A 20,723-nucleotide genomic window follows, 5' to 3' on the forward strand; every position below is an offset into this window, starting at 1 on the left:
CATGTTGTGCATGTACATACATACACACACACACACGGACTTAACCGCCCCGGCATACAGCAAGATCCGTCACTGCCTCAGATCAGCTTTCCTCTCCTCACTCAATTATTTATGTGGTGTGTGGCCTGGCTAGAACATTATTCATCAGCTGGCTGTATCCTGTTCTCCTTTCTGGTTCAGCTTTACAAAACCAGTAAGACACAACCCTCTCTGCTCTCTTTGTGAAACACGAAACCTTGGATTATTTATAATGCCGCCTGGAAAAGTCTGAGTTTGCCTGATGACGACAGACAAACAAGGAGGTGCTGTTGTCATTATCTGATGCAACAACTGATGTTTGATTATTTGTTTGCTAACATCCATTTACTTGCACAGATGAATTACATGTGTCTGCTGGCGTAACAAGGGGTAAATAATAAGGTGTTTCTGCCGAGGTTGTGTGACAGATACTAAGAAGAATATTAGACATCATCTGCAAAATTCTACTTTGGCATTAACAAGACTGAGCAGCTAGTCTAATCATAAACAGAATGTCCCTGAGCATTTAGGATGAGAACTGGTTGACATTTTTACCTGTCCCTTCCTGTTGACCCCAATAATGCCTGAGGTGGCCTCATGTGGAGCAGTGACAAAGATGGTCTCTCCGCTGATGCGGTTCATGTAGATGCAGGTGCCTGTCTCCAAGTCGTACAGGTGGATGTAGCCATATTTGGTAATGAGAAAAACCACATCTTGCTTTGAACTTATCTGTTAAAAAACAAAATTAAATTAGTGACTCTGCATATAGGGCTATGCTCTCCAGAGCACATTGACTTAATTGCCAATCTCATCCAGCCAAATTCTCTCAATTCAGAGAATTTTGCCTGGAGGAATTTTAGTAATCGAATTACTCAAATAACTCAAGGAATCGTTTCAGCCCTAATTGACACCATGCCAAAGAATTTGCATTTGTTCAACCGATGGCCAAAACATTGAGTGTAAGCCTTGCAAACAGCAGTTTACATATCACAGCTCAACAATGAACCTTAACAGCTTAAGTAAAACAGCAGCTAAATTGTCTGCATTACATTCAGGATCTTTAGGCTAACAAGGCTAGCAGGTAGAGTGCACTTACTGCACTATGGCGAACTGGTTGAGGAGTAAGTATGACTTCAGTTGACCAGTAGTTTTTTTTTTTTGGATATGTACAGCTCTGTGTAAATTAAACCGGTTAGTATATGACACTTCAGACAGTGTATCTGGGAAAGCTTCTAATCTATTAATAATTTCCTGTGAGTTCAGGGACATCTACTGAAAGAGATGCTGTAATCAATGTGTGTAATCGACCAGGTTTTTGTAGATATTGGGCGACAGTTTACTATCTCATGAGGATTTGCTAAACCGATCCATCATTCAACCAATTTCAGTTTGACAAAACTAGATGCTTAGTTAAGGAAAAATACCTGCATGGCCACAGGAAAGTCGTTCTGGGCCTCTGGGGGGAAGAAGACATCTACTGCTTTCTTAGGAAATGGCTGATTACCAGTTGCTGGGGTCCCTACTTCGATGATGTGCAACTGGATCAAAGAGAGAAAACGTTTTTGAGAATGAGGAACAGACTCCATAAGGTTTTACTGGGACAATGCTAGTAACACTACACGCTTTCTTTATTATGTTATTAACATCAGTCACCTTTCCTCCAGCCTGGCCTCTGACAGCAAAGCAGAACAGAGTTGACTCCTCTGTATTTCCTTCCATCTTAAACTGGGCAAAGCTTGCAGCATGGCCTTCAATGGGCTGAGAAACCTTTCTGTCAACAGAGTACAGTTGCATTGCTCCCACTACTCGATTTTGCTGAAAAGGACAAAAAATAAACATAAATGTGTATCAAGCAATTTTACCAGTAACAGTCAATGTATACATTTGGTTACTTACAAACATGAACAGGCAATCTATTGTATATTCTCAGTGAGGAAGATTTGTTGTAAACTGTAAAACCACCGACCCCAGTATGTTATCTTGAAGACATGCAGAGCAAAGTACCTGAGCTGAGATCCCGATGAGAAGGAGCCATTTCTGCTTGGCGTCAGTGCGGTAGTTGATGATCTGGCAGCCTGCCAGGCTGGAGTGGCGGTCAAAGACTTTCACAGGTTGTGAGTCACCCTCCATGCTCCAGTGGTAGACGGCATTGTCAGTCACAAGTGCAACTGTGTTAAGGGAGATCCACTTCCAGAAGGTAACATCGTCCGTCATGGTGTGTGCCTTCATCTTGCTCTTCATCTCAATGTTAAAGATCTGAAGGGTTTTGGCGGCTAGAAGGGGGAGAAAGAGGGCAGGAACCAAGCCCAGGAGGAATGTTATAGTTTCTGACAAGTGTGTCTTCATACATACATACATTTATAAGAAAAGAAACACAACAAATTTTAAGAAGAGATGGGAGATTTAAATTGGAACTATTGCAGTCATCAGGCAACGATGCCATGACCGATAGACAGAGGATGCCAAACATGCTGTTGTCGGAAATTGTGTCATAAGTGTGGTGGAAGTGGCACAGAAAATGGAACAAGTGAATTGAATTTTGACCTTCTGAAAGGTTACACAAGGTGTGATGGTGTCAATGATGTGCACTCCAAACAACTAAATGTTCCCTTTCTAAACTGTATTGGTCAATCATGCGGCACATCAATAAGAACACATAGCTGCAATTTGCCTTCTGCCACTGCATGTCGAATTAAGGAGATGAATACAAAAACAAGGATTTTTTTCCAATGTAGACTTAACAAAGCAGTGAGCAAAACTAAGAGACTGGGAGGGCTACCGGTGCTGATTGTACACATGTATACTTCTTTCTTAGCACCAGCTGTACTGACTTATGGTCTGTATGTGTCAGGTACTATGTCCGACCACATGGCCAACCCCATCAAATGAACAGCCTCAATAGAGAGAAACAAAGCAGACAGAAGGAAGAAGCAAGAACCAAACAACTCACAAAAAAGGCAAACACATCTGCATCTGAGACAAATATAACAGTGGAATAGGACAGTAATACAGATACAAAGAGGTGTAATTAAGGTTGAAGTATCCATTTGGAACAATTAGGGACTTTTAGACGAGTAGAAAATGTGTCCAATAATGATTATGATTGATTATTGATAACTGAAGTTAATTGGGATGTCTGGGTAACGAACCAGAGATTAAATGTTTATAAAATGTTCACTCACCTGTATTTTTTTGGATTTATTAGTTAGGGTTAATATAGTGAGCTAAAGCTTTATTAAGAAGCAGTGTGACTTCCTTGTTTGCTCATTATTCAATACTCACCGACAAAATGAGAAAAAGCAAAGACCAATGCATTAGCACACCCGTCAAGATCATTTCGCCATCACTAAGCCATGGGATCAATGTACAATAAGCAGTGTGGCAAATGGACCACTTCCAGCGGCAGCCAAATTTCAAAGAGCAAGCAAAGAAATTTTTTATTGAATCATGATTAGCGGTTGGACGTGTGCGTGCGTACGGTGTCCATCCCTCAGACATGGTTACATGAAAAGGTTAAAGCTCATACTGTGTCACATGGCAAGGTCGACTGAGACGCATCATTATGGCAGACTGAACAGGGAGGACAGTGAGGGTTGAAACAGAGAGGGACGGTATACACTAACTGCACACTACATATTCAAAGGGGAACAGACAGGTACTACAACCTGAGGAGGTATGCCAATGGAGCTCTCCAGTACAAAGTTGAGTTTCCTGGTCCTCATAATATATTTGCTACATCTCCATAATCAGACAACCACTGTATGTTGTTTACACTTGATGAGGAATGTAAATTGCTGAAGTGCTATTGTCTTCAGTGGGAAGCATTCTAAGCTGTCCTTAGTAAAGAAAACACCATGTATTTTGCAATAAATAATAGACCTACAAAACAATATGTAATAGGAAAATATAATCAGGGTAACTAATAGTCAGTACAAGCTGAAAATAAGACCATTAAGCATTTGTTGTATAACATTTAAACTGGGGCATAAAGTGCAGTGGCCGAACTATTATAAAGCGCACTCCTGCAGTAGCCTGTATGTCAGAAGTTTGTCTGTAATAAGCTACAAATCCTGAAAAGTTTCACACACAATTTTTAAGTGCATACTACATCACACAAGTCGAGGGTAATTAGCAAAACTTTCAACTTCCAGTTGATACATTTACTGGAAGACAACACATTTTCATCTGATATCTAGTTTACACAATTTGACAAGTGAAACGGAATGCATGATTTGATCTCCACGGTGCCCTAAAAATCACCCCGCTATCTACAACAGCTATTTTTTTAAGGAAAAATGACAGAGCAAAGAGTCTTACACATCCACTTATGTCATAGATAAAACTATGACCACAGGAAGGCAGTTTAACCAATAATCTTACATTTCAAGCTTTTTGACTCACAAAACGTTATTTTAATAGTTGGATAGGGAAAAGGCCAAGACACAGATGGACACAAAAAGCAGCTAGGTTCCTGGATCTGCTGGACAACACGTGCTTCTTTACTGTTAATAACAATCAAATAAAAGATCATTTTTCTACTTTTCGTTTGCCTCTCATCTGGGACTACCTATGATCAAATAATGTTCCATCAGGAACATGTGAATTAAAATCAATGCTGCTACAATGCTGTACAATTAGACTTCCCACACAAATTACAAGTCAGAACATTAATTCTACCCTCTCATAGTTCAAGCAAACAGTAATGTTCAGTTTTTGATCTCGAGAGACCACGACTTTGGCGAACGTTGCAAAATAAATTAACAAATATTAAGCACAGCTGGGAGACAAGTGAAAAACTGGTTTGGGTAATTACAACTTCACACAGATGGAAGAGGACACGGATTTCAAATGAAAAAGAAATGTGAATTAAAATGAAATTATTTCTCCCCATAGTATTATTACATGTACAACAGGTTCTAAATCATTTATACATATAATAAAAATGATGGAATGCCAGCAAGCTGTAAGGCTGTGAAAGCTAAATCCTGTTTATGAAAGAATAATTTCAATGGCCTAGATGTGGAAAAAGCTCCAAAGAATAATCCAAGTTAAAATAATAGAAAATATTAAAAACCTACCCTTTAGCTTACAGGTTTAAAGAGCACTGTACCAATACCAACACACAATTGTAGAGAAAGTCATGTCAGCTTTAGTCTAAATACTTCAATTGTTTGTTGGAGAGAACAATAACACACTGAATTATTTCATGGCAGCGTAATTTGCGCAAAACTACTGTCTTGAAAACAGGATTTTACTTTCACAACAAAGTAGTTAAATTTCAACTCACCGTCTGCAAACATAAGAAAGCAGTAAAGAAAAAAAACATAGAAAAGACAAAAACAAAAACAACAAAAAAGTCAAAGCAATCATGGATGCTGGACAAAAAGAATAAAAATATGCTATTCTGAGTATTCAGAGGACAAATGTTTGGGAAAAAAACATACATGCTGGCTAATAAAAACTACTTCACAGCGAAAAACTAAAGTAGCTGGATGTGTATGGACATAAATAGATGAAAAAATGTATAATACTCTTAAAATATTAAATGGGTAATTTTGCTATATTGAACATGTCAAAACTGAATGCTGCTAGTCCCTTATAGGGGGTTAGTTAAAATACAACACATATGTAAAAAAAAAAATACAGTTTTAAACCCTGACAGTCTATCACTTTCTCCAGTTACTCCTATATTCATTCAGAGAAATGTTTCTTTTTTCTAATGTCAATACACTGCCTTACCTTTAAGTGCAATGACCTTGCTGGCTGGATTCATGATGGCGCTGTCGGCTGAGATGGGCCTTCGGATTGGTGTATTTGGGTCGGCCATGTCAATGATCACAACCTGAGTCTGCTCACCCACCTTCTCCCGGACACAGATGAACTTATCTGACTCCATGGTCAGGGTGCTGAAACCTATGTTGGCTGGATTAATTCCTAGGTTTTGGAGCTAAGACAAAAAAACATATGGGACATGTTAGATTGATCAGAAATACGAAACAAAATGTTAATTAGACATCATTTGCAAAAAAATAAATAACTATTTGAAAAACGCCAAGATCTCCTTCTTGCCACGAATTCCTCAGAATGCCATTTGAGGAGCAATATTTCTACTTAAATATGTTAATTCACAGCAAACTAGTGCAGTGCTTCCCAAGAGATGCAAGGGCAATCATATGGCAAAATAAATGAGAGTGGTGGAAAAACTTTCACCTATAGTAGTGAGTGTCAGAGAGCTCCAAAGTCCCAGTTACTTTTGTTAACACAATGACTAAAAAGTCATTGTGTTCACTCATCTCAGCTACCTTGCACTGTGTCAGCCAGCTGATGATGCTTAGCTGCAGCTCGTTGGACACATGGAGTTGCAGTGGTCAAAACATTTAGGGAGCTAAGCTAATTTGGCACTAATCCACTGCCAAATTCTCAAAGCATAGAGCCAAAGAGGAAACTAGAAGCATTCCAATCTTTCCAAGCACTGTAGTCTCACTGCAGTCTGACAAACATAAACGTTTTAAGCTTGCACTTCTTGATGTAATTGCATTTGGTTAGATGCACTTTGTCAAGATGATATGCAGCAAAATCAGTTCATTAAGACAATTTTGCCATAACATCTGTATAATTCTTGCATAATGCTAATATGAACTCAAAGGCTATGTTTGCACAATCCACCAAGAGAATAATTAGTCAAGTAATGGGTTTGCTTCCTTGGCTTGCTGGTGTACCAAGGGAAGAAAAAAAGGTATACTAAACAAGAAGAAGCTTAACCTTTATAAAACAAAGGCCTAAGGAAGACCAGGTTACTGCCAAGGTTGGAAACAGGGCATCCTGCCTGCCTGCCTCACACAAACCCTGACACAGCAGTACCTAGTGAGGGGAGCCTGACTGGACGACTGTGCCAAAACAACTTTAAGCAGAGTTTCAAGACTCTGAGGCAAGTACAAACCATTTTTCATAGTTGCATTTCTAGTAAGCACTGCAGTTGAAATGATGACAGTAACACTGGATAAGACACAAGGGAAAATAATTACACAAATACTAGTGTCTTTCTGCAAACCAACTGCAAATGGCAGTAGGCTGCTATGAAGTAAACCTGAAGGAAACGAAACTACATAGAACACTTCCCATAGGTCATGTTTTGCTGTTGCAACTTCCTCTAGTTTTGCAATCTATTACTAATAAACCACAGTTGTACAACTGTTGAATAATTACTTAAAGCTATACAGCGCTTGATTTCCTGTTGAAACCTCAGACAGTGGATGGTAGATTAATTCTGCTTCATGGTCAAGTATTTGCACCTTTGTTCTTATTTCCTTATGCCACACCCCTAAAGCGGATTACTGATTTCCTAAAATATTCGAGTGATTCTAGACACTGAAATATAAATAAACCATATTGTCAATTTTTAAAAAATATATATTTATACACCTAATAATAGGTTTAGGCTGAAATAGTTCACTGTAAGGAATGTACGTTGTGGCTGATACTTGCCTGACGACATTTTAACTTGAAGTAAAAAAAGTCTTTGTTTTTTTTCTTCATCAAAATTATATTTCTAAAAAAATCTGTAGTTATTTTTTACTAGTGACAAAAAAGTTGCATCACCGAATGACCATTTTACTAAAGCCATTAGCTAAACATGGAAATGTTAAACTTACATGTTTATGATCTGAGCTTTAAGAGAAAGACTCAAATGTTGCTTTACTTGGCCAGCCATAAAGGTTAGGCGATTCATATTTTGTGGTCCAATAATTTCTATACCAAGAGTAGATTTGTGAACAAAATCTCGATCACTGTGAAAGAGCCTGCTAGTCCTGCCAGCAACAGCTGTAATTTGCCCTTGTTTGCTTGAGTGTTCATTTTAAAGCTTGCTAATGATAAAATGTGGTTCCACAGTCAACAATTTCACAGTTCAGCTCTAATCAGCAAACACAAACCACAGTTCCAAGAACTACTTAACGAAATGGGAACACCTTTTATCAATGACAGGACACACCCTCCCCACAGCCCTGTCCCACCCACATTCTTTCAACAGTGTGTAACCTGGTTCCCTCTCAGTGACACTGAGATAAATGAACTTACAGAACAAGTGTTACTACCAGTTATAAGGAAAGAAATGAAAACTGATATGAAGCAGTGGTGTTTTTCCCTTTCTGTGCAGGGTGACATCATACTGTTACGTCATTGCAGGCTCCATGCCTCTTGTAGTTGTCATTGTCTAGTACGGAAGCCTTGTTTACTAAGGCAACACTTATTCAAATACTAGACAAAGGGGAACAGTCTGCAGAGAAAACACTTAACCCTGAGTACCTCTGCTTTCAGTAATAACCAGCAATCACTTGTCTTATCAGAAAACTATAAAAAGCTACTATATTCATTGAAATGGACATGCTGAAAATTGATCTAAACTAAGAGCACACTCTTCATTTGCATCAATATCCCAAACAGTAACTCTAAGATCTAAGTCTATGTGAACTAACTGTTTGACTTTAACTTGTGTCTCTAATCTCTGTAACCCAGACTGAGGTATGTCTACATGCCAAGCACAAGAGGAAGGTTATCCTCTATTACACAATACTTTTCGAGACAGATTTACATGCATTCGCTCTCTCACTCTCCTCTCCCTGCCATCTGTCATCTATTCTGGGATCAGCAGGAAGCCTGTTCATTCACAATGAAAAGCATCCGTAAAACAGGAAGGAGCAACACGGCCTAATCACAATGAATATGTTGAATCTGATGCTTCAAATAAACAACAACAAACACAGACAGATGCTGCCTTGGCAGAAGACTGGCCACACTACAGTTTAGTCTGGCAGACTGGTTTGCTATAGAAACCTTATAGTGAAACACTATTGCGACATCAAAGGGCAGGAAAGCAGGGTGAAAGCAGGTCAAACCAGTGGGGCTACAACCAATTTGGTAATTTTTTTATTCAGTTATGCTAATGTGCCCTGGCCTTGGTGCTGCTGCTTTCAGATAAAATGCTTGCACCAGTTTTGATGAAACCTTTCAATCTATCAGCACTTAATTAACAGCAGGGTGGCAAATGGAGAGCACTCAAGAAAATGGGTGGTTATCTAAGGGAAGAGTAAGAGCCAAACTAATTCAGTGACTCTGTATAGAAAGAAATTACTAATGAAAACCTGTCTTTCTAATTTATTATTACTTAGGATTTATTGCAGTTATTCACCAATCAGTAAAATTTGCATTTTTATCTACTACCGGTGCCAGGAATGAGCTGACATACAGGATGCAACTTCTGATAAAAAATTGTATCAAGGTCTATGTCATGTAATTCTTGAAGTACTCATAAAATAAAATCAGTTGCTATAACACAGCACAGAGTCGAAATATGGCAGTCAAGACATTACCCTATGTTTTTGTCACTAGAAAAAGCTCAGTCTATGTCAAAAATGAAGTAAGTGCAACAAAACTTCATTCTGAGGGCCAGACAGGATTTTAGTTCATAGGGCAGGGAGTCATTATCAGCTACATTCATACTGAAGGCAAGTGTAGTGTAGAGAAGGAACGACAGACTTCAACTGAGGTACAAAATCAAATTATATCCTTTCATCAAAGAAGGGGAACTTACTGGAAAGTGAGGTAATGAAGAACCAATATGATGGAAATTACCCAGTCCCTAGAAAAGACAATGGGTCATTCTGGCACATCCTGATATACTTTATAATATTGATTTCCCTGCAGTACTGTGTATTATATTGTTTAAACTCTGATTATAATGCTACGGCCAAAATCAGAAATTTAAAAAAAAAAAAAAAAAAATACTGCGACATTAGCACCTGAGATGAGTTATTACCATCACTGATTCCTACTGTCTGTTATTGTTGAGGGGAAAAAAAGTTCTTCAATTTAAATGTGAAAATATGTAATGGGGTTAAATTGATATTGTATACCTTTTCTTCACCTTTTTTTAGCATGAGAAATTCAGAGCCTGCCCACAACTGATGCAATATATGAGGTATACATTTGATATTGGCCAAAAAATCAATAAAACTAGTTATGCATCTCTTCACAATAGATTGCTGATACATCACATAGTACAGGTGTGGATGTATTCCAATCCACAGTAGGCAGTTCCTAGCTCAGAAAACTCTGTGCTCTCTTGCAAGAAAGCTACGTAAAACTGAGTATATTTCTGTTAAAAGCCATACAATTCCGCTGATTGTTGCTATTTAATCTTAGAAAGATAAGGACTCGGCCTGCAGATCTGAGCTATTCCCAACTTTCTCAAGGGAGTCTCATCTGTTGATTTAACCTGTATGCACTTCCTTTAAAAGAAAGCAGCATCTTGCTCAGCAGAAAAAGGATGTCCAGCACATGCAAAGTTCAAGGCAAGGCAGGGAAGGATGTGCTATATAATGTGCTGAGGCTTGCAGCACTTCATCGCAATGCTCCACAACAGGAAACCAGGGACCCATTGTCCACAATGACTGAAACAACAGGTCTGCCCAGCACTGCCTCCTCTTCTAACATGGACCACTGGTGGGGGACATGTGACCAGCTCGGGGGTAAGAAGCAGAAGGGCTGCCTTTACAGTTAGATAAAGAAAGGGGGAAAAGAAGGAATGACTGCATGTATTTCTGGAGCTCATCCATCTACACTTCAGGCTGGTTCTTGCTGAGGTAGTTGTGAGACTGCAGTTTCCTTTTTCTCACTTTATCATACATTTACACAGTGCAGCAAAATGTCAAGTGTTCAGCAGATCTGTCTCCTCACAGGCCTGTCACGAGATATCAGGTGGTCATTTACAAGCACAGTTCAAAGTGCAGCATACAAACCTTGTTAAGGTGATATTTAAAGAGCATAGCACAATACGCTCATGCCTGTCACCAGTCAAACAGCAGGGATGAATTACTATGTGCTACGAACAGATTAAATTTACAATGAAAAAACATTGAAGAGTGCAAAATAGTGTACTGCACACCTACAAGTCCCATCTCTTTAGCATTTTCAGGGAACCAAATCCTTTCTCAGACAGCAAACATCTAATTTAAAGCTAACCATGCCATTTATTTGTATGAGCATCAATACTAATTACACTGTTTGCTGTTTTTTTTTTTTTTTTTTACCTAAATGCTTGGCAAATTTGGGCATTTAGATAACAACTTTCCTTAGAAAATGGAACAATGAAGTTGCCAGTTTATACAAAGTACACAACAGTACACAATCAAAGATGAAAATATTTATTTGTAAATAGAAATGATCACCAAAAGACGTGAGTCAATTTAACTTAAATGCAAAATTCATTTGTTGTTTTTTAATATGCTTTATAAATAACATCTAAGTGTACTTTCTAAATGTAAACCGCATAATATATATTTACCAATAACATATTTGTTAAGTATTTTGTGATAACTTTAATCAGAAAAGTTACCTGATATCAGCGTTTGCAAACCTAAAAAAAATGACTGTGTATACTTTAAAATCCCTTATGTATGCCCACAAAGGAAATTAAGAGTAACACGTTATTATTGACTTATATGTGAAATAGTCTGTGGACTCACACACTCAAAGGTTTTTCCCCACAAACCATCAAGTTAGTCTTATGGCACCAGAAAGAAGACCCAACTTGTCAAACCCTGTCTACTAAATACTACTTGCAGTGAAAGCTTTTGTAAACAGAGAATGTTGCCATTACATAAACTAAGTCCAAGAGTCGTTTTTAAAGATTATACACAGCCCTTACAACTCCCAGTTAAGGGATCGGTACTGAGGATAAGTTTTCAATGGACACCGGTTCCTATAAGAACAGTTACGCTGATGAGTTTCTGGGAAGTTATTTCCCACTCATTCATTTAACATTATTCTCAATTTGCCCACTGCTGCATTTTTTTCTCCCCAAATGATGATGTGCTGAGCAGTGTCACTATCGATAGTGGTATTGATAAAATCTTAACCATAACCATCCCTTCTACTGGGATTTTTATACAAAAGTGGAGTGCATGGCATATGCTATGTTTTGTGAGGAAAGGATGTGACATGTTGAGACTGTGGCATTTTAACTGGCACTAAAATTTCTTTAACTGGAGTCAACACTACACTATATAAATGGATGACATATGAAAATGCAAGCTATGCAAGATAACCGGATGACAGACACACAGTTGCAGAGTTTAAGGGAGAGGGAGGGAGGAAACAGGAGGGAAGGAGAAGACCGAGATTAACACTATTTGCTGGCAATGTGCACTAGTTCTCTCTCCACAAAAATCGGAATGTATAGCAGAAAATGTCAATCAGTCATCTCTGTAACAAATTACTGGTGTTATGAAAATTTTACATATATATTAGTATCTGTAATCACATCTTGTGCAACACTTAAAGATATCATTCAGTATCATGTTTGACAAAGAAAGGCATCAAATACTAATTTCAGTGGCTAGAAAAGGCCAATATATAAACTGTTTTCCCTTTAATGATTGCTTTAGCAACTGCTCTAAATTTAAAATACACAGCGCTTCGCCAGGGCTATTCACAATCACATTTATGCATGAACACTTTATGGTGGTAATTATGAGCCTCTCATGACAAGTACAAATTAGAGCAGCTCTAAACTATGTGCAAACTACTGTAGGAGTTCTTCAAGGCTGAATTATATCTGTATATATTATTATATACACTTGCTGCAAAAAAAAAGAATACATTGTAGTTTTTTTGTAAAGACAACATTAAAAATATTTGCCCTATTGAGACCTTGTTTGTAGAGTTGATGGTTGGGTGATTAAAACCAAAGTAATTAATCCAGTGTAACTTGCAGTGTGCTAAAGCAAACATGGATATTGAAAAGACAGTTGCATCTGAACCTGCACTGCTGAGTCTGCACATGTGAAAAATTCAGCAGTCCCAAAGCAGAGACTGTGAGCCAATGTCAGGATGGTCTCTCCAAGATCATGTGACTCTATTGTACCAGTAATTAGGTAAAACTTCCCTCATTCAGCAGCATCTTACAGTGCCTAACAAACGTACAGTAAATTGACTGTCAACCAAGTCAGAAATGAGCCAACACAAAAAAAGATCCTTAACATAAATGTGACAGTTTGTCCTTATATAGGTTCCAGGTCATATTGTCCAGTTCTAGTATCCTGCATGATCTGCTCAAGTGATGCATGTTGTGAAACATGCATGAAATGGCATATGCAGGTCATACATTAGTGATAGTTGCTGGAGATCCCTTGAGAGTTGATTAGTCACACAAAATAAACTTGTGATGTGCCAATGACACAAATCAGGAAAAGCACAATCAAGTCACAGCCTGTCAGTTCATATCACTCAAAACTACAGTGTAGTACAATAAGTAATATGGTTAAAACACAAGTTATTAATAAATTAAAAAATTACCAGCATACTGTGATTTTATGAGACCGTGGGCTGATAATTACTCATCTTGGATGCCTAGCAACATCAAGCAACACTACTGCCAATGAAAATTAGCTTTTTGGATAACTCAGGTACACTAACATTTATTGGAATGTTGATTTGGGTGCATTATCCCTTTTAAAATAAACCAGTAATAATTCCAAGGGAAATATGTAGTGTTAGAACATGATTGCACAAGCTTTTCATTTGGCAGAAACAAAATATTAGTTCAGTTTAAATGCACAGTCACACTGTAATTCACCACTTCTCTGTTGTTCTCTCTGTTCCCTCCCACTCCTACAATCAAAAGGACTTAACAAGGGAGTCAAAAATCATTCCATAATAATTTCATTGTAACTGTATGCACAAAAGGTCTTTGCACAGCTTTGAGAAGCTCGGCCTACATGCAATCTCTTCTGATAGGCCTACATATTAACTCATCAACTGCTGTCACATAAATAAAGATGGAAATAACACAGACAGCTGTACTGCACTGACTCTACTTTATAAGAAAATGTTACTCGTCTGATTATTTCAACATCATCAGCAGCAAAAAAAAAAAAGAAGAAAAAAAAAGCCTGACAAAACTCACAGCATCCACCTGCTATAACCAAGAACAGTACCACACTACACCACACCATTCTCACAAGATCTTTAATTAGGCTCACAGTTTGTGAATAGCAGAAAGAAATAATAAACCATGTGCCCTGGGTTTAAACATCCAATCTGTTGAACAGTCACGGAGCAAAGATAATTAATTTCAAATGAACTCCAATGGTGCTGATCCTGACCTGACCTCTCTTCGAGGACCAGAGTCCAAATCTGTATTATTATGGAGGTATAGGCAGAGACAGCTCAGTCAAATGGTCTACCTTTTGGCAAAAAGTCTCATAATAAGTCTCACACTCAGCTTTTTAAACTTAGACAAGACAGATTTCTTTTTTAAAAAATTCAAGCGAAGAGGTGGACAGATCACATTTCTCCTTTAAAGTCTGACTGAAACACCAATAGTCACTGTTTTATTCATTACCTCTCAAGATAAGATAAGATAAGATAAAGTTCTTTATTTCTCCCCACTCCAGGGGAAATTTACATTGTTACAGCAGCTTATGTAACAGTAGACATAGTGATAAGAATAAAAGAATAATAGAACAATAGTAATAATATTTACAATATATACAAGGGTGACAGATGAGGGTAAAGTGGCTTAACAGAAAAAATAAAAATAAAGTTTAAAAGTGCAGAGATGTGCAGTGCAAGAATGTCAGTGCAAATTTTATGGTTTGGGGTGGTAATGATATAGTCCAGTTTATGTTAACATCAGCCAGTGATGCTGATGTTGTAAAGTCTTATAGCAGATGGAATGAAGGACCTGCGATAGCGCTCTTTCTTGCAGGGTGGATGTCTTAGTCTGCTGCTGAAGGAGCTGCTTAAAGACCCCACAGTGTCATGCAGTGGGTGAGAGGGATTGTCCATGATGGATGTGAGCTTCAGAGTGAATTAGTAAGCTTCCTATTTCCACAACCTGACCAACAAGCAGTTTTATTGGGGCTGTAGGAAAGGTGCGGCCATTTAAACCAAGACGAAAGCACAGTGCAGACAGCACACAGGGCTTAAAAATGACGGAAAACAGATGAGTAGTAGAAAGATTTGTAGTAGCAGCTTCATTACTATAATATCAAGGTGACAGTTTGCCTCACATAATAGAAAAAGTTTTACTCAGTGAATGCTTGAGCCTCAGCCAACTTTAGCAAAGTCAGTCAACATGGGCAGTCGGATAGCTATCTGACACACCACATGACTACAAGCAGCCAGCGTGATATCCTCCTGAGGTCGGATAATCACTTTTCAAAGAAATTGGACGATACATATATTAGAACAAGTTAACGGCACGCAATTACGTTTACTGGAAAGGATACGATATATACACGTTTTGTATAGTTGCCAAGTTAGGTAAAGTGGAACATGATGCAGAAAAAGTAAATTCAACGATGTCAGAGCAGGTGGTAGCAAGATAACTATTACATTTAATATATTGATAGCACTGATAGTAAGATATCGAGTAACGACAACAGTGTACAATCCCAGAAAACGAAAAAGTTTTGTGAAAAATGGCTAACATGTTGTTTTGATTACAGCTTCATAGTAAAATTATATATTTCCCCCGGCTTTTGTATTACTATTTAAATCGTGAACATGGGTGGCTAGTCAAAGTGTTAGCAAGAAGGCTAGATGCTAGCTAAGATAAACGTCATCCACCCTGCCAGGCTAGTTAGCATAGCTCGCCAAGGCTAACTTAGCTACTTAGCGATCTTACACTTGTGTTAAGAAAGTCTCTGAAGCGACAGCGAACCTCGTAGTGACTGCGACTGAAAGACAAACTTTACCAAATAATTTCACTATTCATTCATCCACGTACCTGCAGGTGCTCCTGAAAGCGAATAGGCAGGATCTGAGCCATGGCGGTTCCTCTCTCACTCTCCTCCGGTTTCTTCTTATGCTAACAAACTACGGCTGCTTCTCTCAGATTCGAGCGGGACAGCCAGGGGGCCTTTAGTCTACAGTCCAAATGTGAATTAATTCTGAGCCTTGTTTGAAACGTGTTGTCGGTGCGCTGGTACTTTTTTATTCGTCTCTTAACTGTTCAGTTTCGGTCTTCCCCTAGCTAACGGCTGACTGCCACTACACCGACTCCCTGGACCTGCAATGGCGGTGGAGGTTGGTCAGCAGAGAAAACATCCCGGAAATGGAAGTGCATTCAATACGGCGGATGAATACGTAGTGACACTTTTTAAAAAGTGCATTATGCCATGTATATTCGCTATTTATTTGACGTGTCCACATAATTTGACATTCTCTTTGAAATATCAAACATAAGGGCTGGAATTAAACATAAAAAATGGAAGAACACATATAAATGTGGAACTACTTCTTTGTATTCGCCCTTTGATTTTTGCCACATCATTCGTCTTTGTAAATTAACGTCATCCCTACGCGCTGTACACTTGTTCCTCTCAGCCAATCAGGTGACTGAACTCCAGCTGGCAATTCAACTTTTTCTTCAATTCAATAAACATGTATACAACTTTAATTATATTTACATTAGGTTTGATAAGGTCACAGATTTTTTTCACATGATCATAGGGTAAACAAGGTAAAACACTTTTCACTGAGGTCTGTTCCTCTTCTTCCTGTAATCTTTAAATAGTATTGCAATCATTTGACTGATTAAACAGTTGTTTGTTTTTTTTACTGTCAACCTGAAAGTCGTATGAAGATATGGACGCTTATTCATTGATTTTCTCAAAAGAAAATCAAAACGTTTTCTGTAAGATGAAAGTTCAAGACTCGGAATTTTGAGGGGCCCCTTTCCTTGAAAAGCTAATTTATGCCTTTGTTAGGAGTAGAGTGAATTCCTTTCTCATCTCCCTATTAAAACCATTAGAGAATTCAACATGCTGCAGCTGGAATATTGACGAACACCAAGAAGAGAGAATATATTACTCATATTCTTTGATTCCTGCACTGGCTTCCAGTTCGATATGGAACTGAATTGAAGGCCCTACTTACTACATAAAAGTCTGTAAATGGTTTGCAGCTTAAACATATCTGCAAGATGTTTGGTGAAGCCGGGAAGATCTCTCAGATTTGCAGAGACTGGTCATTTAGTGGTAAGGCTGAAACTGGGTCCCCTTGGAACATAGGTTTGCCTCAAATGTAAACATTTTTCAATGCATGCTTAAAAGAAGTTATTTTTTCTATCTTCATCAAACTCTGCAAGCAAAATTTGTCCATTTTGATCAGAACCATGCAATATCTATAGGGTGGAGTGTGCATGCAAGTATTCACTTCCCTTTTTTACATCCACAATTTCTGTTGGCAGAGGATGTTAGCCTATTGCACAATGTACAACTGAATGCTGGGAAAGCCATCTCTGAAATGAGCTGACCCTTCAGCAGAGATCTCATTCTGTTGAGCCAGCAATTATGACTTCTGAAGAAAAACAGGCTGCAGGAAAATGAGTACATGGTATTAGTCAATCACACATCATGATGCCTGGGGATGCATCCAGATCCACAAACTTGTCCTGCAAAGGACCTGCAGCATAGAAATGCTTCAGCTTTTATTTGATAAAGGCCTTGTCCAAGGGATGATCATTTGATGTGATTATTGTCGACCATCTCTATAGCAGGTGAGGAGATGTACGAGTGTAAAACTGTCAACCAGTGTTCTTGTATGGTTAGATAAATACTCTTTAGCAACAAAAGTATGAACAATATGTAGCAGTGTATTGCAGGATTCCATAACTTCAGTTCCAACATCAAAACAACACAAGACTCATCCACAAATGGGGTGTCCAGATGCTTAAAGACAATTTATACGTTTATTCATTAGAAATGGATCAAGTTAAAACCAACATAATGTCAAAAGCATAAATCAAAATTTGGCTAGAAACTTTATTCATATTCCCAGTCACTACTGCTGCTGTTTTCCTACTGGACAACATCTGGATTGTGATGCATCCAGAAAACTCCTCTGTCCAAAGCTACTCAAAAAAACTGAAATATTTCACAATCAGATGTTAAGAGAAGTGTTGAGGAAATGTATATAGTTAATCAGTTGCAAATGATTAACAAAGAATTTTTGTATCACAAATATGTATTGATCAATTTAGTTACTTCATTTAAAGCTCTTCTTTTTATTGTATTTGTCTTTTCTTTTTTAAAAAAAAAACACAGTTTCATACAGTAATGCAATATGCAACCTCTAAGAAGCTTTATTATTAGATCATATATATCTGTTCTTGGCATGAACTGTATAGATAAATACATGTTTTTATTTTTTGTACTCATGTACAAAAAATAAAAACAACTGCAACTGCATCAGAAATCATGAACCAAATTCTAGGTTTTTGATTTAAGAGCATGGATAAAATTATTTAAGTCGCTGCTGAGATGACAGAGGCTGGCATGCAGCATACAAGGTTATCTTTTTTTTCCTGGGAATGACTTGATGAATTTTGTTTCTCTGCCCCAAATAGCTTATATATTTGTCATGTGAGCATAAATGTGAATCAAACCAAGCACGCAGCTTGTTTACTGATCTATAGTTTCAGAGGCAGAGAGTAGTGGAGGTTGTCCTGAATAGACTATTCACGCTGCGGTTGCCATGGATTCACATCCAAGGAAACACAAGACACAGACACTCACAGAGGCCATGTGTGTCACGTTAAAAGAGTGGCCTTCGGACTCTCTGCGAGGACTTGACAATGGCCTGCTGAGGCTGATACTAGCCTCAGGTTCCATTCAAATGAGGGACAGCGCTGGTAGTTGTGCAACCTTTGCCCTTGTCTTTCTGTTCAGATGCTCCGACAAGATGTCCCCGTCTCTCTTCACTGTAACTCATTCCCTGCAGCTCAGTGAGAAGGTAAGTCAGGTCTACAGAAGAGCAGCTTGGACTTGAGATTTGTATAACAAATGGGGGGAAGCTTACAAAATGGTAACTGTCTTCTTTACAGATTTTTGACCGCTAGTACACTCCAGTGCTTTGGCAAGGATTTAGGCACAGATGGGAGCTCCGTGTCTTCCTGTGGTGGGGAGGATCCCATCAGGGACGAGGGAGAGGGACTGACACTTGAATCCAGAACGAGGATTGAAAAGCCCTATTGGTTCCCTGCTCTCTCGCATTCCTCTCCTCCTAATCAATCCTACTGCTCCACTTTAAGGAGGCAGACGTTAGGGGACATTAAAGCTGCATAGACCTGATATTTCTGTTTCTTTTTGTCTTTCATTAGGCAGGTTCAATTTCATTTAGGACAATCTTTCACCCCCTATATACTTAACAATATGTGACAATTAACTCATATGCAAAGTTATTATCTTCACTAATCATATTTTAATTTCATTTTCACCAACACTCTTCAGTCACATGCAGAATACGGTAGTCTAACCTTTGAACAACAGCGCAAGTGAAGTTACTAATTGACTGTGTGTGGGCCTTTGCTCCTTTGAAGCAGGCAGCAGTATAGTTTGCCACTGGTTGCACATGTTAGCATAAGGCCTGACCAGCAATGTCAGACAACCTGGATTTAAGATCTGAGTGTTGAACTGCTCAAAGTTAGGAGCTGTTTCTCTTGTGTGACTAAAACCAGGATTCAAGGCCTACAACAAGCAGGTCAAACCTGTCTTTGCAATGAAAAAAAAATAAACATATTGTTAGAGCATATAATTTAATTGGCTTGTCACAAAAACTGAAATACGAACAATTTTCTAAACATTTTTAATTGAAATGTATGTAATTTTAACAAAAATGGTATAGGGCTGTCTTCAGCCATGATAAAGTTTTATTTGGATTTCCATGCCATCTAGTGGACTGCAGCTTCAGTTGGTGACTCAAACTAGATACAGTTTTAATTCATCAAAAAGCGTTGCATTCAGAGATGTAAAGTAATTAAATACTTTTAAATACTGTACTTGAGTACAATTTTTAGGGACTGTCGTAATTCTTTATACTTTGACGTCACAGCAATTCAGAAGTAAACATGGTGCTTTTTACTCAACTACATTTATTTGCTAACTTTAATTACATTTCTTATTCAGATTAATATTACAAAATGTAATCAAGAAATAAATAATGATAACATATTATAGATTTAGATAAAACTTTATTGATCCCCAGGGTAAAATTTACAAACTACCCTGCATTAAATAAAGTTAAAAAAATCAGCTTCACCTTTACCAGCAGCAACATCAAAGTGACAAAACACATTAATGCATCAATAGTTGTAATCCAGGTATATAATATAAATGATGTACATATACATATACATTCAGAAACATGCCATCCTGCTTAATGAGTACCTTTATTTTTGGTACTTTAGGTAGATTGGTGGAACCGTCATCTGTATTTGTGGCTTAATGAAGAAATCTATGTATACAATATTAATTGTATCTGAATACTTGTAATGCTCAAAGTTGTTATTGTACAATCTGGTTCTGTAGTGTGTCTAACTAGTCCTGAATTCATCCTGCTAAAATTTCCAGCTGCTCCAGCAAATCAGACACCCAATAACTGCCTTGTTCTGCCTTATAGTTGTACCAAGAGAATCTTCACTCCTTGTTCCGACTGTATCTTTTTCACAAATAATAAATGTGTTGTCAGAGAGCTAACCTCTAAGTGATTAAAGTTACATGTTTCATCAAAAATAAGCTACAATTGTAACAAAACTGTCATCTATGCTCATACAACTTTTGAAATCAAAACCTTTGCAAAGGCAAGGGATGTGTGTCAGTTTTTCATTGTTACAATTTATGTTTAGTAAGAAATTCTTGAGA

General features: G+C 38.0%; 1 protein-coding gene across 2 annotated transcripts in view; it reads right to left on the reverse strand.

Annotated features, from left to right (window-relative positions):
- Positions 1-16,115, reverse strand: part of cltca (clathrin, heavy chain a (Hc)) — a 34,143-nt gene extending 18,028 nt beyond the window's left edge. For both annotated transcript variants that reach the window (XM_023267450.3, XM_055016924.1), the window contains exons 1-6: positions 15,809-16,115; positions 5,758-5,965; positions 2,023-2,291; positions 1,672-1,833; positions 1,443-1,556; positions 574-747 (exon numbers count right to left, since the gene is read on the reverse strand). In XM_023267450.3, coding sequence (XP_023123218.1) covers positions 574-747; positions 1,443-1,556; positions 1,672-1,833; positions 2,023-2,291; positions 5,758-5,965; positions 15,809-15,850 — 969 coding nt within the window. In that variant the 5' untranslated portion in view covers positions 15,851-16,115. The remainder of the gene's footprint in view (positions 1-573; positions 748-1,442; positions 1,557-1,671; positions 1,834-2,022; positions 2,292-5,757; positions 5,966-15,808) is intronic.
- Positions 16,116-20,723: the final 4,608 nt, after the last annotated feature.

The sequence above is a fragment of the Amphiprion ocellaris genome, chromosome 14, assembly GCF_022539595.1.
Source record: "Amphiprion ocellaris isolate individual 3 ecotype Okinawa chromosome 14, ASM2253959v1, whole genome shotgun sequence".
Lineage (NCBI taxonomy): Eukaryota > Metazoa > Chordata > Actinopteri > Pomacentridae > Amphiprion > Amphiprion ocellaris.